This window comes from Mustela lutreola, chromosome 5 (assembly GCF_030435805.1).
Source record: "Mustela lutreola isolate mMusLut2 chromosome 5, mMusLut2.pri, whole genome shotgun sequence".
NCBI classification, from domain to species: Eukaryota; Metazoa; Chordata; class Mammalia; order Carnivora; family Mustelidae; genus Mustela; species Mustela lutreola.
The window spans coordinates 83,022,426-83,042,241 of record NC_081294.1 but is presented as its reverse complement, the minus strand read 5'-3'; the positions used below and the strand labels follow the sequence as shown (position 1 = coordinate 83,042,241).

The 19,816-nt window shown below is 41.0% G+C and overlaps 1 protein-coding gene across 6 annotated transcripts in view; it reads left to right on the top strand.

The window, feature by feature from the left end:
- The window catches only part of PRELID2 (PRELI domain containing 2), a 65,251-nt gene that overhangs the window by 33,121 nt on the left and 12,314 nt on the right, over positions 1-19,816 (top strand). For all 6 annotated transcript variants that reach the window (XM_059174939.1, XM_059174937.1, XM_059174942.1 and 3 more), the window contains one exon: positions 1,151-1,256. In XM_059174939.1, the coding sequence (XP_059030922.1) occupies positions 1,151-1,256 (106 nt within the window). The remainder of the gene's footprint in view (positions 1-1,150; positions 1,257-19,816) is intronic.

Genomic DNA, 19,816 nt, shown 5'->3' with positions numbered 1-19,816 from the left:
CCATTTTATGAAGTGGAGATAATACTGGTAGACCTTTGTTTTTTAAAGAATTTATTTATTTGAGAGAGAGCATGTGAGCAGGGGCAGGGCAGAGGGAGGAGACTCCCCACTGAGCAAGGAACTCGGTGCTGGGCTGAATTCCTGGATGAAGGCAGATGCTTAACTGAGGGAGCCACCCAGGTGCCGGTATTTGTAGAACTTCAAATAGCATAGTGGCACATCTAATCACACCAGCCTCTCCCCTCAAGGATAAAAGAAGTTATTCCAGGCTTCTGTCTTTCCAGTCTGTCTCTACTGCCTGTTTCTCTGTAGTAACAGTGGCTAACATTTAGTAAATACTCATTGTTTCTCAGGAACACTTCATGTTCCCATTATGTGTATTAATTGATTTATTTCTCACAATAGTTAGGATGACACTATGATTATTCTCATTTTGTACATGAGGAAACTGAGTTAAGAGAGTCTTAGTAATCTAATCAAAGTTACACATCCATTAATTATCTCAGATTCAATTTTAAGAGCCATTTTGTTACATGAAATGAATATATATATTCATAATTATATATATAAATGGGAATTGGTTAAGTTTGTTGTGGGTCAAGTAGAATAACATTTTATAGATAGAGTACAGACCTCAACTATCATAATTTTATCATGAGATTATGTCATAGGTATGACTAAAACTCCTATATTCTGCAGTTGCTATAATTAGAATAATGCAGCTATATGTTTTCTTTTTTCCTGAGCTTTATTGAGCTATAACTGACATATAGTGTAAGTTTAACATATACAACATAATTTTATGTATTTATATTATTGAAAATTTATATTACAAAATGTTTACTGTAATAAAGTTAGTTAACACACTCATCACCTCTCATAGTTAAAAATATTTTTGTGTGTGATATTTAAAACTTAATCTGTAGCAATATGAAAAAATATTCTTTAATTTGAATAAAATAATTGTATATATAAGCTATAAGTCTCTTTTTAACAAAAAATTTGTTGTCATAGGCAATTATTGAATTGTTATGGACATTGTTTTGTGCTGATCATAAGTGATAATTATGCTGTTGGCAATCTCTGTAATTTAAATATCCAAACATAGAATGACATTAAAGATGCACTTTTTTTTTTTTTTTTTTAACAGGACGGAGTTTATTCAGAGAGGCAGGATTTCAATTACAGGGGCTGGCTTTCTCAACTGCATTCTGGAAACTTTTGCCAGCACATTCTTAAGACAGGGTGCCCAGAAGGTAAGCTTGTTTCTGCTTTGAAACAACATTCATTTTAAGAAACCACAGATAACCCAATAACCCATTGGGTTATTTAATAAGGCTCATAAGCATATGTCAGGAGAAAAAAATACAGTTAATAAACAAAAATAAATAGATGTGGAAATAATTATGTTTGCTATTGATTACGTAAATCCAAATCACAGTAAACCTTAAGTGCTGTTTTTGACCCATGAAATTAAAAATAGCCCAGTGAAGATTATGTAATTATATGGAAAATACATTGAGTCTAAATAAGAGATACAATCAGAACAAAAAACTATATTTTCACTACATACAGTATGGTGACAACTATTTCCTAAAAAAGATAATAGTTAATATTTATTGAGCACTTACTATATACCACTTGCTATAAAAAGAATTTTTAATTTTTCATCTAATTTAATCCCCACAAACCCTTGAAGTAATTCTTTTTACAGCAATCTAGAATTCTTGTGGTTTTCAGACTCCATGCTTGTGGGAGCTAGGCTTCCATGAAGGTGATTCAGAGGCTGCCTTACAGTTCTAAGGTCTATACTGTGTTTTAAGTAGTACTCTTCTACATCTTTTTTTTTTTTTTTAAGATTTTATTTATTTATTTGACAGACAGAGATCACAAGGAGACACAGGGGCAGGCAGAGGGAGAGGGGGGAAGCAGGCTCCATGCTGAGCAGGGAGCCCAATGTGGGGCTTGATCTCAGGACCCTGAGATCATGACCTGAGCTGAAGGCAGAGGCTTAACCCACTGAGCTACCCAGGTGCCCCTGTAGTACAGTTTTTCTAGTCAGAAAAATGGGATTCTGTTTTGTGGGGGAACATAATAGTTAGGCACATTGTGACTCAAAGTTAGTGTTTCCTACCATCAAATTGCAAGTGTTCATTTGTAAAAACCATTCTTGTGGACCATACAAACACAGGTGGTGGATTAGATTTGGCCTGTGGGATCCACAGTTTGCCAACCCCCACTTAAAATGTATAAATATTCTTTGATTAATTCAGGTGGGTCTATGTTTGACCTGTCCATCAGTCTGAACCTATTACTGGTTGTATATATATATTCTGATCCTGTGAGATGCATACAGTAGACACTATTAGTCCCATTATATTGAAGAGAAATGTCTAGAAGGCATAAGTGTACCTAAAATGTGGGTGGCTGCTAGTCTGCCTGCCTTTTTCTAACATATACATGCTGAGCACCTGCTTTGTGTTAGGCACTGTGGTAAGCATAGGCTAAATGGATTTACCCAAGGTCATGGGACTAGCAAAGGGTGGAGTCTGGACTCACATCCCCATCTTTTGCAACAAGTCTTGCTCCTTGCCCCTTTACTGTGCAAGATACGTTCCAATAAATGAAGCAGAATGTTTGCCTCCTTAGCACCATCCTGTGTATTAGATGCATTTATGTTGTGGTCTTACTCCCTCTGTAGTTATTACTACTCTTTGGTTGCAAATAACTGAAACTACTTTAGGCTCATTCACTGAAAGGGTACAAGGGTAGTGAGGCAGGCAGGCCGGCTTCAGAATGGTCTGCCTGGACAGAGTGCTGCCAAGAGCCCATGCTACTCCTTCTTCAGCAGAGAATGCATCTGTTTGATTTTTGATTCTCTTCTCTGCTCCACAGACTGTAGAGTATGACGTGGGCCTCCACCGTCCAGGTGTGCATGGTCTGTAGAGCTCTGGCCAGTAAAGAGACTGTCTGCTTATTTCATTCATTTCCAAATTCTTTGGAAGGGACTCTTACTGTCCTTTCATAGGTCAAGCATAGCCAGGTGGGTGGAAATCAAGTTTTATGAATAAGGCTTGACTTGGGATGTGAGTGTGTGGGTCAGGGTTGGGATGTCACGTCCCAGGGAAGGGAGGTGGTGGGATGTGCCAGTAGTCCCAAAGGTTTCTGGCGTGGTGTCACAGTAGATTCCGTGTTCTTGATGGCAGAGAGGCGGTTTTATTAATCTTAATCCCAATTCCCCTCAACTCAGAGTAGCTAGGTCAGTGCTCCTACGTTTATGTGGAAATGAGTAGAAAGGAGATAGAATGCCTAGCTCTATCTCAGTTGGTTTCTGATGAATGTGATCTAGAAATCATCAAGTGACTAAGTGAAGAAGCCAACTAATTTCTCTTTTTTCTCACTTTTGCTCAAAAATAAGAATATGTTTTTCCTGCTAGGTTTGCCTTTTCTTTCTTTCTTTCTTTCTTTCTTTCTTTCTTTCTTTCTTTCTTTCTTTCTTTCTTTCTTTCTTTCTTTCTTTCTTTTTTCTTTTTTAAGGAGGCTTAGTTTAATGAGTTAGCTTTTCAATTTTAGGAGCCACTAGTGCTAAATTGTCTTTTACCTTTTATCCAAGTGCTGATGTTTTCCGGTATCAGCCTCACTTCGTGATAAACCTTCACAGCGGAGCCTGCATAAATGGCTTTTTGTGGAAGTTACCATGAGAGTGTTTTAGATGACTTTATTTTCACTTTAGGACTTTATCCTTGAGGCTCTTCAGTGATGGTGAAGGTGGGATCTGATACCTATTTTTATCCAGAAAAAGCACAGTGAGGCAGTCAAAAAGTTTCTGTCTCTGTTTGTCAGCTAGAAGCTGACCCTGGATACAGGAACCCAAGGTGAGGTTGCTTGTGTTTCTGTGCCTCCAAACGTGGTGCGATTGCTTTTCTCTCCTCTCTTCACTTGGAGGTGACTTGTCATTTGGGGGCCTTTCTGAGACAAAAGCTGACTTTTCATATATCCCTCGGACCTCAATTTCCTCTTAGAATGAATGGAAGTTTGCGGGCAGTTGAATGACAACTGCCCCCTGTTAGCCAAGTCAACAACTAGGTTTTTGAAGTAGAAGCTGTTCTAATGTCTAGCACTAAAGCCCCTTGTGTTTGTAATGAGGCACAACTCCACGTTATCCTCTGATCCTAAATTTAATTGTCTACAAGGTGGGAATTTAAGATTTTTAAAAACGATTTTAGTTATTTGAGAGAGTGAATGAGAGAGCAGGAGCAGGAATAGAGGGAAGGAGAAGCAGGCCCCCCACTGAGCAGGGAGCCCGATGTGGGGCTCAGTCCCCAGGATCCTGAGCCGATGACCTGAGCTGGAGGCTGACACTTAACCGACTGAGCCACCCAGGCGTCCCACAAGGTGGGAATTTTAATGCATTCCACAAATATGTGTGAAAACTGTGTTTGAAAGTTTTCAGTTGATTGAAAAACACAGGTTAAATATATATAAGGTGTTCTTCCTGTTTTCAAGAATTAAAAAAAATTAAAGTCACATGCTTTTTCATACTTTGTTTTTATGGTTACATTTTTGTTTCTTTGGTTACATTACATTACATCTCATAGGAACACACAGTAGGTTTTAAACTCAGAAGTTTAGTTCCACAAACACTTTGGGTATCAACTGTGTGCCAGGCACTGGGTGGGATGCTGGAAACATAAATAGGAAGGAGAATTCATGAGAGTGGAATGTGTGTCTTATACAGCTTTATTTCACAGGTATCTAAAAGCTTGGGGTGGGCAGCTTGACAGGCAATGAATAAACATCTGATAGTGAGAATTTATTGAGCCCCACTTGGTGCTCGGTGCTTGGCACTATGGACAGTGCTGAGAAGGGTATTAAAATAACAACTGTAGTTAAAAGAGGTTACTAGATGCCAAGCACTATGCATGGCACATATTACCTAAATTACTTTTCTTTCTCTCTTTCTCTCCCTTTTTTTTTTTTTTTTTTAAAGATTTATTTATTTGACAGAGAGAGAGAGATCACAGGTAGGCAGAGAGGCAGGCAGAGAGAGAAGGGGAAGTAGGCTCCCCGCTGAGCAGAGAGCTGATGAGGAGCTCTATCTCAGGACTCTGAGATCATGACCTGAGGCCAAAGGCAGCGGCTTAACCCACTGAGCCACCCAGGCGCCCCCTTTCTTTCTTTCATTTCCTTCCTTCCCCTTTCTTTCTCTTACTTTCTTTCTCGCTCTCTCTTTTTCAGCTTTATTTACTTTTTTTGGTGGGGAGAGAATGAGTGTGAGCAGGGGGGAAGGGGCAGAGGGAGAGAGAGAATCCAGGCAGACTCCCTGCTGAGCCCCAGTGTGGGGCTCCATCCCAGGACACTGAGATCATGACCTGAGCCAAAATCAAGAGTCAGACGTTTTAACCAACTGAGACACCCAGGCGCCCCTTCCACCCCCAAATTAACTTTTCTAAACTCTGTGACATAGGAACTTTTAGTCCTGTTTTATGCATGAGGAAACTGAGATCCCAGGCCATAAAGCAGTTTTCTCACGGTCACAGAATTAGTGGTGAACTTGGGATTTGAACCCTGACCTCGCGGGCTGTAGAGTGTGCTGTTAATGATTATATCCCACTGCCACATCTACCCACTCTGCCCTTGGGCATCTGCGTGTGTGGTGGCAGATGTGGCGTGCTTGCTAGAGCTAGAGCAAGGTGATGTGGTACTTACAGGAAGGACAGAGGAATGCAGAAGCAAAGAATTCAGTTGCTATGGAAGAACTTGGAATGGCCAGGGGAATGAGGGGCTCTGATGTTCGTAGTTGAAAGGGTTTTGAATGGCTGGAGAGTGTCCTCCCTTCTGGTCAGAGCTCCCTACTTCTCGTTTTACCCAGCTTCTACCTGGTCTAAATTCCAGAGTGCCAGACAGGTTGAAGTTCAGCTGTTAGTTATATTCTTTTTTCTGCTTTCCTATGGACTGTGAGTTTGTTATTGTGCTGTCTTGAAAGTATCTTCATATTACAAAAAGAAATTTCAATGGTATTTTTCACGGATGTAGAATAAACAGTCCTAGAGTCTGTATGGAAGTAGAGAAGACCTCAAACAGCCAAAGCAGTCTTGAGAAAGAAGCTGGAGGCATTGTACTCCCTGATGTCAAACTATATGACAGAGTTGTAGTCATCAGACCCTTATGGTATTGCCTAAAAACAGACATACAGATCAAAGGGACAAAATAGAGAGCCCAGAAGTCAACCCATGCTTATTTGGTCAATTAATTTATAACAGAATAACCATGAATATACAGTAGGGAAAGGATAGTCTTTTCAACAAATGGTGCTGGGAAAACTGGACCTCTATATGAGAAAGAATGAAACTGAACCACTTCCTTACGCCATACACGAAAAACAATAGCAAAACCCCTAAACAAATGTTAAAAAAAAAATGGGCAGAGGAACCAAGTAGACATTTTTCCAAAGAATGCATACAGATGGCTAACAGGTACAGGAAAAAATCTTGACTATCACAAATTATCAGGGAAATGCAAATCAAAACCACAATGAGATACCATCTCCCGCCTGTCGCCTGTCGGAGTAACTGGTGTCAGTAAACAGGAAATAATCAGTGTTGGAGGTGGGAGAAAAGAGAACTCTTGTGCTTTGCTGGTAGGAATGTAAGTGGTTTTCCAGCCACTGTGGAAAATCGTATGGAGGTTCCTCAAAAAATTAAAAATAGACCTATCCTATGATCTGGCAGTTCCACTTCTGGGTATTCATCCAAAGGAAGTGAGAACACTACCTCAAAAGATAGATATACCTCCATGTAATAATGAATTATTTATATTAGCCGAGATACGGAAACAACTTAAATATCCACTGACAGATAGTATGAGTACATACAAATACCGAATCATCACGTGGTAGACCTGAGACTAATATAATGTGTGTGCCAGGTGCATTTCAATAGAAGAAAACACACCCATGAAGGTGATATGGGGAATGGTGTGGTTGGTGACAGAAAAGACGAGGCAAAAATGTCACCTGTCAGTTGGAAAGTTCAGGGAATCGTGGATTCTCAGGGTGGAAGGACCTTCGCTTCCTGAGCTGCTAATCAAATCCAGATTCAAGCACAGCATAGATACTTTCTGGCTTAGACTCCTGGGGGCACGATGGAGTACGAGCTGTTGAGTACATGCGATGGTCTGCGAGTTTGGGAAGTGGGGCCTTAGAGAAGAGGAAGTCAGATGTTATTTGAATTGCATAAATCATAGATCTAGAAGTAGAGGTAAACCTACAGTAAATATTTCCCGGTTCCCTCCACTCTAAATATTAAAACTATATTAAAGATTTTTTGTTGTGATAAAGTTATATGTTATATAAAATTTACCAATTTGACTATTTTTAAATGCACAGTTTACGGTCATTAAGTGTATTCCGTGTTGTGCAGCTGTCAGCACCATCCAAATCCAGAACTTCTTCACCTTCCTAAGAATAGCTCAGTAGCTAAAATGTTAACTCCCCATTCCTTGCTTCTCCCTACTCCCAGCAACCGCCCTTTTATTTTTATCTCTATGGATTGGACTTCTTGAGGTAGTCCATGTAAGTGGAATCGTACAATATTTGTGCTTTTTGTTTCACCTAGCATAATGTTTTCAAAGTTTATCGATGTCATGGTGTGTGTCAGTATTTCTTTTTAAGGCTGAGTGTTGTTCCATTATGTATTTGTACCACATCTTATTTATATTCATCTGTCAGTGGACACTTGGGTTTCTTCCACCTTTTGGCTATTGTGAGTAATGCTGCCATGAATATGGGTCTATAAATATCTGTTCAAGTCTTTGCTCTCTATTCTTTTTCTGGATTCTGTGGTAATTCTGTTTAAATTTTTGAGGAACTGCTTAAAAGTTTGTTTTTGAGATAGCTAGCTATCTTTGTCCATGGCAGCAATGGACTGTATACCATTACTCTGTATTTTTCTCAAGTCCGTCCAGAAGAGTGGTGCTATATATACTCTACTGTTGGCTGGTGACACCAGTGAGCATGCCATATGGTGCTCTCCTCAGTCTGAGAGGCATTCGGTTGTCTCTTGACTCCGCCATAGTCTCTGTCCCTGTCGTAATTTTGGGTTTTCGGGATCAGTTTTGATCCATGACGGGTTGGAACTGTTGAAAAGGGCCATAGAAAAGTAGCACACTGGATACTACTTAAATACATATTTTAACTTGCCTTGAGTCAAGCAAGCACATTCAAAAAACAGATCCAGAAAACAGAGAAAAAGAAAGTAGAGGTTGAGGGAAGTCTGAGACGCATGAAAGGCATCATACACATTTCTGGAGCCTAGGGGGAATGGCTAACAGCTGTGAAGCAGGGCTGGTGGAGCCCAAGCCAGTCAGGTCCACCTCAGGGATCCTAGAAGAAGGACACAACAGAGAGATCAGGATATTCCATGGGTACGTGCAGCTCTGCAGTTGTCTCTAGTTCTGCGAAGGTAGCCTTTGGGTCTTCATCTTCAACCTTTTCTTCATTATCATCCACCCGTAACCAGTGAATCTTTTTAGACTTTTTTTTTCTTGTTTGTCCCCTCCCCATGAAATATAATGCCATGGGTATATGATTATCTGCTTATACATAACATTATGCCTTGGTTTTATACATAAAAAGTACAAGATATTTTTCACTCCTCCAAATAAATTGCCACCTTGTTTTGATACCGTTCCCACTTAGACAGCGTGCTTCATACACACTGGTTGTAACTGTCTCCGAATCTCCCAAATTCAGTCTCCAGTCTCCCGGCCCCCAACTGCAAAATTCCAGACCAAAAGCAAAAGAACTTTTTAGTGACCTCCCAAGTGGTTCTTGCATATTTCCAGTTTTCTTCTGGGTGAGGCTTAGGAGATAATATGGGTGATAACACTCTTGTCTGCAAGTGTGCTTTTTTAGCTCCATTGTCTCTGTGTTTGGAGACACTGCAAAAGCTATGGAAATGCAGAGCTCTCATGATGTACTCAGGTAGAGATTTTTTCTTTCTTTCTTTTTTCCTTTTTTTAAGATTGTGAAATACATTTTCAGTGAGTAATAAAATAATTTGTTATCCTAGCCACTCTCCTGGCAAGGCCCCATTATTCTTCCCATCATTATTCTTGTGTTGATCGGGAGGCTGAAGTGGAGAGAGGCTGAATTCAACAGCACATGAAATATTTGTCACTGAAACAATGTGGGCAAGTCAGACAGTTTGAATATCAGTTTAAAGAAGATCTGGCCTACACATGCTTCAGCTAAAGATATCTGAACATGCTGTTTCCTTAGGGGGGTTATAAAAACCCATTTTAATGGTGGAATATAATTCCCTGAGACAGAAGATGCTATTCTTGTGTACATGCCAGTATATATAAGTATGTGTGTGTTTGTATATGTATACACACACACTGTACACAACACACACACACGCACACATGTACACGTACCCTGAGACACAGTGTTTGTAGTAGTCCAAATGGGCATTTGAAAAACCTGGCTACTGTTTGGTTGCCTCATTTCTGTAAACTCTGTTACTCATCCTGGCGCCCCACAGCTTACAACACGCACTTACTGTCTTTTGGGTTCTGTGGGTCTGGAGTCTAAGCATGGCTTAGTCGGGTCTTCTGCTTCATGGTCTTACAGAGATGTAATCAAGGTGTTGGCTGGGGCTGTGATCTCATTGGAAGGCTCTGTGGGGAAGGTTCAGTTCCAGATGCATTCACATCGTTGCTGGTAGGAGTCTACCTGCCGCCCTTGGCTCCTTGCCATATGGGGCTCTCACAACGTGGCAGCAGGCAAGAGAGGGGGCAGGGGATTGCTAGCAAGGGAAAGGCCATAGTTTTTGTTACCTAATCATAGAAATGAAGTCCATTTCTTTTTTTGTATTGTGTGTGTTAGATGTAGCCCATCCTCAAGGGAGGGGGATTACGCCAGGGCATAAATTTATACCAAGAGGCGGGAATCACAGGGCGCCTGGGTGGCTCAGTGGGTTAAGCCGCTGCCTTCGGCTCAGGTCATGATCTCAGGGTCCTGGGATCGAGTCCCGCATCGGGCTCTCTGCTCAGCAGGGAGCCTGCTTCCTTCTCTCTCTCTCTCTCTCTGCCTGCCTCTCAGTGTACTTGTAATTTCTCTCTGTCAAATAAATAAATAAAATCTTTAAAAAAAAAAAAAAAAAAAGAGGCGGGAATCACTAGGAGCAGTATCAGCACTGCCTACCATTCTGACCTCAGCTGATTGGTATGCCAAGTCGCACGTACAACTGTTAAATTCCTTTTGACACCTGTTGGGAATTGATGATAATTAGAAGTTGTTAAGGGTCAGCTGCACCCTCACAACCTTACTACCAGCTTATAAAAAAGTTCTCCAACGCATGCAGACGTTTTGTTAACCCTTTGTTTATAAGTAGGCACAAAATAGTTCACCTGTTTTATCAGTTTGATTAAATCTCTGTCCTTTCGGGTGCTCTGACCATGAATTACATAAGCAGCTAGCTCACTGAAAACAGCTGACACTTCCAAAGGCAGGATTCAGCTGTTTTAAAGATAGCCTCAGGCAGCCAGATCTTCTGATCCAGTGGGCAGTCATAGGACCTATGCATAAACATAGGACCATAGGCATAAACTTTGGGTGCCATCCCTAAAGTTGGCTGGTGTAGGGCTTGTTGGATAGAATCTTAAGAGCTTCATTGTGCAAGGATGGGTCTGTCTCTGGTATTTTGAGCTGATCCCTGTATCTTAAGTTCCACTAATGAAATTAAGGTGAGTCCATGTGGCACACTCACTAGGAAGTCACTAGCTTTACCAGTGAAAATTCACAGTTTTAACAATCCTTATTCCAATTATCCAAGCCCCTGCTGTTTTCAAGGATAGAGATAACTGAAGTTTCTGGAGAGTAGGTTTGCTGATTAGAATGCTCATAGTCCGACACATAGAGCTTGCACCCTGCATCAGGACAACTGACACAGGCACCTGGATAAGATACTGTATGTGCTCACATATTTTGAAGCAAATTACAGATATCCTAATAATCATACCAGATACCAATTCCTGAACCTAGTATATTCTGCCTTTAGAAAGATCATTCAGCTTGAAACAAGGTTTTGGCTGGCTGTGTGTTTAACACGGGATTGAATATGAAGCTTAAGAGAAGTCGTCTTTGGTCCATTCTCTCTGGTTTTTACTTCCTACATACCGCATTTCACATCTTGGACCCTGAATTTTCTCATCTCCAAAACAGAGTGATGGTGGTCATACTTCATAGGCTTATTTTTATTTATTTATTTATTTATTTATTAAAGATTTTATTTATTTATTTGCCAGAGATCACAAGTAGGCACAGAGGCAGGCAGAGAGAAGGGGGTGGGGAAGCAGGCTCCCCGCTGTGCAGATTGCCCGATTCGGGGCTCGATCCCAGGACACTGGGATTATGACCCGAGCTGAAGGCAGAGGCTTTAACCCACTGAACTACCCAGGCACCCACATAGGGTTATTTTAAAGATTAAGTGAGGGTACATATATGAAATACAGCTGGCACATAGAGAAGCTTCAAGAATTATTAGCATTAAGAGAAGTTCTCTGATAAGAAAGTTACTTTTATATGTAAGCACCTCTTAAATATTTATCTGGACAAAAATTTTAGATTGCAGCAGTTTATTTTTATTTATTTATTTTTTTAAGATTTTATTTATTTACTTGACAGACAAGAGATCACAAGTAGGCAGAGAGAGAGCAAGGAGGAAGCGGACTCCCCGATTAACTGAGAGCCCAATGTGGGGCTCTGATCCCAGGACCCTGGGATCATGTTCTGAGCCGGAGGCAGAGGCTTTAACCCACTGAGCCACCCAGGTGCCCAGTTTATGGTGTTTTAAACATTATTTATCATTTGTTTAAATCTGTAATTTTAATATTTATTGTGTCCACATTTAACATTTTGATTTAGTTCCTTCTGTGTGTCTTTGTGTATGTTGGCATATGTATGTATGTATGGTACTTTTTTGGAAGACAAAATTGGGATTATTCTGTTTATTTAGCCCATCTTTTTCATTTATGGATACACTGGTAACATTTTCCTCGAAAACATGAGTTTTGCTGCCTTCATAGTATTCCAATGGCAGAATTGCTGCTGTTGTTGGTTCCTATTTTTTCACCATTATAGATAATATTGGGGTAGATCCATGAATACACATACTTGTGTATATTTCTCATCACTTCCTGGGTTAAAGAGTGTGCACATTTTTAAGGCCTTTGATGTAAATCACTAGATTTCTTTACAAAAGAATTTTTGCCAGTTTGTAGCTTCTATCAGAAGCCAACTGGGTATTACCAATTTTCTTGCTGTGTGACTTGAATGAAGGATCTAACCTCTTAGAATTTCCTTTGTCATGAGGAAAGCAGGGTTCGTTATTCTACCCTAGTAGTATTCTTGCGAAGAGGAAATGAAGTTGTTAGCTCCAGTCTTCTGATTCTTCTACAGAGACATTGAAAGTTAATGCTTTTGTCGTTAACTAATTGTTTGACCTCAGTCCTCCTCCAAGCTGATAGTGTTACCTCGGACTGGTTGTCCTGAGCTGCTCAGTTCCTTATCTGTGAAATGAATGCCCAGTAGACACACACGCAGGGCAGTCACAACCCTAAAAAAGAGTGGACATTCAAAACCCAGTAATAGAGGAAGACAGCAAATAAAAATGAAGAAGAATAAATGAAAGTCACAACAAGTATGACATACGAACATCAGTGTAATAATCTGATGGCATGTTGGATACTTATATTTCCTTGGTTATGTGAATCTTTTCAAGACTTTTTACATCACTTGAACCACTTCAAAGAACTGATGAATTATTTTCTGTCCTTACTTCCACAGGGTTTATTTCCTTGCTCTCAATTTACCTCTGTTGATAATACTTTTTAATCTCACTCTTGAGTGCTCAAATAGATTGATTTATTCCCTATTTATTCATTAGATGCTGCGAGACTATTACCAGGAGTTCTGATTTTTAACAGCTTATTGCTAGATCAGTTGAATGATAGTAACAGCCCTCTGCTTACCTGTCCCCTCCCTGTCAACTCAGCTTGTTCTCCTAGCTCTCCTAGCTCTGTAGAGTTTTAGTCCCGAGCAAGGTAGCCTTTGTAGTGAAAACCTCTAGGTGAAAATGAGTATGCTGTAAGTGGTTAACAGTCTTTGGTCCTTTCCCTGGGTTTAAGTCAATGCCTTTACCTTGACTGTGAGACTCAAGGATCCAGAATTCCTTGATGGCTCAATTGAATTCATCAGGGTGGTAATAGACTGCTCATTGGTAAAGCTTTGGGGGAAACTTTGCAACCACCCAGCTGCAGCTGTGGGGCATTGCCTTCTATGAAACTCGATGAACCTGAGAGATTCGGTTCTTAGGTGAAATGGCAGAAAGTGGTTTCTTGAGCTCCAGATGTGTCATTGGCATTGTTTGCATAGCCTGTGTACATCATACAGCATTTAATGCAGGCGCCGAGAATCAGGAAATCCGGGTGGTGACCCTGCCTTGGCCACACTCAGTGCTTGGATTGGTTGCTCTGAACTCCAGGGATTGAACTAGGAGAGTTGATTTTAATTCCGACAGGATAACGATTTTGTTGTTGTTGTTGTTTGGAGCCGTTCCTCCTTTCCTTTAGTGTGTAAATACCAAGATTTGAAATTTTTTTCTAACATAGTTTTTAAGCCTGCCTAAACATTCAGGGGATCAGGACTGTCAGAGATAATTCATGTAACAAGTCGGTAGTCAAGGGTTGAGGTGTTGGTGATGAGATACTTAAAAATAATAATGCATAAAATACTAGTTAGCAAGGTGATAAGCATTTGGTAGGGAAGTTACAGTTTCACTTGATAGTCCTACTCAGATGAGCTAAATAAAGTGCTTATTACAAAGATCTGTGGGTGTTGTAGGGGTCTTTGAGCTATGGGTACCCCATTATAGATATGTTGCCTTATTTTTAATCATGCTTTCTGAAAGCACAGACTGTTCTGGAAATTTGGAGAAAACTGGATACAATATTATTATTAACTATAATCTATTGAGTATTTACCATGAGCCAAACACTGCACCATTTTATAAGCAGTGGGTTCTCCCAATGATTCTGAGGGAAAGAGAGAGACTATTCTACTGCTCCATTTTGCAGATGAAGGAGTGGTGGCACCAAGGTTGTTTTACTTGCACGGGGTCATCAGCCAGCAGGTGGCAGAGCCAGAATTCCAGGGGGTCTGACATCAGAGCCCATCCTCTTCACTGCTATACTCTTTGACTCCCTGACCTGGGGGGCAGAATCCTTTCCCCCAAAAAGCTTGGCTGAGGAGACAGGACAAATGCATGGTGGGTCTCCATCAGCATGGGGTATGACCTTGGAGTCTGATGACCTTGAAGTCAACACTTGTCAAACTACAGGGAAAATGTCATTGTCTCATAACACTTACTGTGATACTTGCTTTCCTAATGTTTCTTCACTCTCACTCCCACCCAGGAGTCTCTGGAGATGTGGGAGCCGTGTTCTCCCTACTGTTCCAGATGGAATTTGCAATCCATCTATTACTTCTCTGAGCTGACTTTCCCACTCTCTTGTGCTAAATTCAAAAGCAGAGACAATGAGAACATAGGTATTTGTGGCCACCGTAAATCTTCACACACCTCATAGAAACCCAAGGCAGACACAGAATTGAAAACTGAAACGGCTCTGGCCGGGTGGCATTGAAATATTGGAAAAATTGGGGCTGTGTCTGCAGATTGTGTGGATTAGATGTATTTGAGGCACAGAGTTTTTGTGGATCAAATCTGTTGTCGGACTGGACTTGAATTCAACTGGGTTCTTTGTGCTAAATTAAGATTCTTAGTTTAACCAGCAAGGCCAAGAAAATGTCATTGAGGCTTTTCAGATCAGGAATTAATACAGAACTCTGGGTAGAGCAACTTGAATTGCAAAGGTAATTTAATTTCTTAAAGGTACATCCAATAGTTAAACTTCAGTTGTGTGCTTAAGCCCTGCAGCATACTAATTAAATGCTCTGTGGGTTCTCTGGGGTGTCCAGCTGTTCCCCTTGATCATTCTTTCTCCTCTGTAGGTGGTGATTTCTTACCCTGTCTCCCCACTCTGTGGGATAATTTTATCTCTTGCTGAATGACCCCTTTGGTTTGTGCCCACCCTTTGTGAGACTTGTGGTACCAGGCAGAGCCCAGCAGGGGAGGGGCACAAGGCTAGAGTGCCTGCCGGGTAAGGAGGAAAGAAGCCTGTGGCTTGTGAACCATTTTTGAACTGCTTGTGAACCATTTTGTCACTTTCCATTTCTTTAGAACCCCCCTTGCTGCCTGGGATTTGTCCCCTTCCTTCCTCTCCTCTTGAGAGAGTGAGGGGGGAGGGAGGGGCAGAGTGGGAGATGAAGAAAGAGAGGATCTTTTTTTTTTTTTTTTAAAGATTTTATTTATTTATCAGAGAGAGAGTGCGCTCCAGCACAAGCAGGCAGAGGTGGAGAGAGAAGCAGGCTTCCTGCCGAGCAAGGAGCCGGATTGCGGGACGTGATCCCAGGACCCTGGAATCATGACCTGAGCCCAAGATGGTGGCTTAACTGACTGAGCCACCCAGGCATCCTGAGGGAGAGGATCTTAAGCAGGCTCTAGGCTCATCGTGGAGCCCAACACGGGGCTTGATCTTATGATCCTGAGATCGACTTGAGCCCAAATCAAGAGTCAGACATTTAAAAAACTGAGTCACCTTGACTCCTTATTTCTTGTCTGGTTTTCTTTACTTAGATTCTAGCTAAACAATTTTTCTATTTTTCTCTGAATTTCCTTTAAAGGAAAATGGTGGGTTTTTGAGAGTAGCTCCTTTCATATTGACACCAATTTAAGATTTACATCCCTCTGGTGGGGATGTAGCTTTTTCACTTTTCAAGATACTAACATTTTTTAAAGCATACTGTTTTTTCTGTTCTCTTCGTTTCTTAATATGTTTGAATATTTCATAATTTTAAAAATGGCTGCACTTCTCCCAAAAAGACTCTTTTAGTCTGTAGACAAACAAAAAAAAAATTAAGGTTTTGTGTTAAAATGTTTTTGAATAGGTGCTACCTGCACATAAGTGTCATAAAATACATATTTTCAGCAGAGCCCTATAGGTTCTTTTGCCCTAGATCTCTTTGAAAACCAGCAGAATGTCCTGTACTGATCAGCTGTGTGACCTTCAGTAAGCCATTTAACTTTCCGAGTCTGGTTTTCCTTCTCTAAAGTGAGGATCATATTGGAACCTATTGAATCAAGTACTTGGGAGAAGTAAATGAGTTACATGCATGAAATGCTCAGGTCAAGACTTGGCACACAGCAAATAATCAGTTATTATTTGAAAAGAAAAATGCAAGAAAGTTCTAAGCGAGAACTTGTTTTTCCTATGAAGGCTACAGACAGTGGTTTTTAGAAGTTTTGATAAACCTGTCTTTGGGAGCCCAACCTTAAATCTCTGGGCCCCCTCTCATAAGGTGTGTACAGATTGAGCCTCTGATGGAATGTGAATGATAGTACTTACCTTCGGAGCAGGAGAATAAAAGGGAATGGTATAAAGAAGTGCTTAAAATATCTTGGCACATATTAAATACTCCAGAAATGATAACTGTTATCTTGCTATTATAGCTCAAATTGGCATGTTCTTTTCAGTCTTTTATATGCAGATTTTTAAACAGCCATAATTACGGTATAAGTACAATTTCATGTCTTGTTCTTTTCAAGTAATATTATATCACAAATGCCTACCACAGCAGCTATAGAAACTGCAAAGCCAACATTTTAATGACCACATAATATTTCGTTAAGTTGTCGTAAAATAATTGATTGCCCTGTTTCTTTAGGATTGAGCATTGAAGTTGTTTCCAGGCTTCCCATTAGCAGCAAGACCATGTGAAACATCTTTAAACATGGAATCTTTCATATTTTGTGTGAACACCTTAGAAAAGATTCCCTGAAGTACTGTTACCAAGATGTAACTGTTGTCGTGATTCTTTGTCTTAGTGAATTGGAGGCTTCATTGTGGGACTCAGCACATAGCGCATAGTCCATGCTTAGTCAGTAGTTACTCAGTTAGTGAGCACGTGTGCATGTTACTGGATGATTTTTTCCAAATGTATGAAGGCTTCATGTTTCTATCCTAGTTTTTTTTTTTTTTTTTAAGATTTTATTTATTTATATGTCAGAGAGATCAAGATATCGAGCACAAGCAGGGAGAGTAGCAGGCAGAGGCAGAAGCAGGCACCCTGCTGAGCAAGGAGCCCGATGTGGGACCCGATCCCAGGACTCTGGGATCATAACGTGAGCCAAAGGCAGATACTTAACCAACTGAGCCACCCAGGCGCCTCTGTTTCTAGCTTACTTTATTTATTTATTAAATAGTTTATTTATTAATAATTTACTAAAATAGTCTTAAAAGCAGTGAAGGGAAGGTAATAATAGGTCCTATTTGTTGAGCACTTTCTTTGCCCCAGGCATCATCCTCAGTACTTACCTGTGTTACCTCCTTCAATTTGCTTAACACTGCTCTAGAGTAAGGACTGTTAGGACCGTTTTATAGATGAGACAGGGGTGCGTCTTGCGCCCAACCACCCGGGTGCTGAGTGGTAGAACCCGTGTTCACGTGAGCCAGTCAGACCCTTAGTCTCTGCACTTGATGAACAGGCTACAGAGCCCTCCTGCTTCACTTTACCAGCAGCTCACCCTCTTCACGTAGGCCCGTCTAACAAATGATTTCCCAGGGAACCTGAGTTTCTTGGCCAGATTCCAAACGAAGTGTGAATCAGGTGTCCCTGAGCCTGGAGGGTTTTGCTTCAGTCTCCGAACGAGAGCCAGAATCCCCTACAGGGGCCCGTTCTTTAGAAGGAGTCCCACGTTTGCAGTTCACCAAGTGAAGGATGTGAAAATCTATTTTTTCTTTTTTTATAAACCTAAGCTTTTTTTTTTTTAATTGAAGGGAAGAATTTTATTACACTGTTAAACATTCAAGGCAGCTGGTAGATTTAGAACATCATGCATGTGGGAGTTACTAATTCATGAAGGAATATCTGGGACCAAACAATACGAAGGATAAGATCCTAGGGATTAACCAGTAATGCTTCCATTTAGTTAGCAATTGAAATACAGCAATTTTTAAAGAGTATCAACTGTGTTATTACCACCATTTCTTCACTCTCTCTTTCCCCTTATCAGTTTATTGTCTGATAATAATGGCACTAATGGGGATAATGGCTGGGGATTTTAAAGGATATTTGGGGGCGCCTGGGTGGCTCAGTGGGTTAAGCCGCTGCCTTCGGCTCAGGTCATGATCTCAGGGTCCTGGGATCGAGTCCCGCGTCGGGCTCTCTGCTCAGCAGGGAGCCTGCTTCCATCTCTCTCTCTCTCTGCCTGCCTCTCCATCTACTTGTGATCTCTCTCTATCAAATAAATAAATTAAAAAAAAATCTTTAAAGGATATTTGCATCTGTGAACACGGCATGGAATTTTTTTCCCCTTCGCAAATAAATGACTTTTCTTTTTTTTTTTTTTTTTTTTAAAGATTTATTTATTTGACAGAGAGAAATCACAAGTAGACAGAGAGGCAGCCAGAGAGAGAGAGGGAAGCAGGCTCCCCGCCGAGCAGAGAGCCCGACGCGGGACTCGATCCCAGGATCCTGAGATCATGACCCGAGCCGAAGGCAGCGGCTTAATCCACTGAGCCACCCAGGCGCCCCCGCAAATAAATGACTTTTAAAAAAGAGCAGGGGCTATTACTTGCATGTAGTGATTTTAGGTTTTAGTTGTTTATTTATAGCTTTTGCTCTGGTTGTTTGTGTTCATTTGTGATATTAAATGCTTGTATTTGCCACGGACGTCACGGCTCTGCCGCTGCACAGGTAATGTGAAGGACGGGGGAGTGACGGTGAGGCCTTCCGTTTCTACAGCTGACGTTCATAACGGCCCTCCGGCTCAAAGCTGTAACCTCAGACCTCATTCAACCTCCCTGGGGTTTTATCCCCAAGAAATGATGAAAGGCTTTTTGTGGGAAGTAACAGCCTCACTAGTTAGTTGGCTTTCGATAAAACCGAGGAATTCTAATTGGCAGATACTGGGTCAAAATAGAAATGTTTCCTGTGCACGTGCCTGTCCTCCAGCTTCTTCCTGGTGCATGAGAGAGCTTCATTTGGTATCAACAGAAAACGAAGTGCATTTGGAGATGAGGTGTGAGGTGCTCTTATCCTTAGGCCAGTTTTAAGAATTACCTGTGGCTTGGTCGTCTTAGCCTGCCTCCCTAAGTGGATAAATTAAAATCATCCAGATGTGCATGGAAATAACTTTGAGATGGCAGGAAGGGACTGTGCCTAAGGCAACATGTCATTTTTTGGTGATGTGAGAAGAGAACCTTGCAGATGTACTTTTTGAAGCAGGTGGTGTATTGTGGGCTCAGTCACAGGAACCTGGGTGTGAATTTGGATTCTGCACTTTCATTGCTGGGTGCTATTGGTCAAGTTTCTGAGCCTCTCTAAGTGTCATTTTCTTCATGTCGCTGACTCATACATTGAGTGTGAGGATTAAATGAGACCAGCCTATAATGTGCTCAGCACAGCCTAGTAGGGCTGTAGCCTTTCTACAAACAGTTTTTTCTTGTGCCCTGGATTCTAGTTCTATTCTTTTCTGAAGACCTTGTGAGCTAGAGAAAGCTGCTTTACTCTGCGGGTCTCAGTGTTGTCAAATACAAGTTTCAGTAACTCTTAGAGGTGATGTGAAGATCATGTAAAATGTACCTGGAGAAATCTGATCCAGGCATGAGGTGAGCCCTTGTGGACACTTCCTGT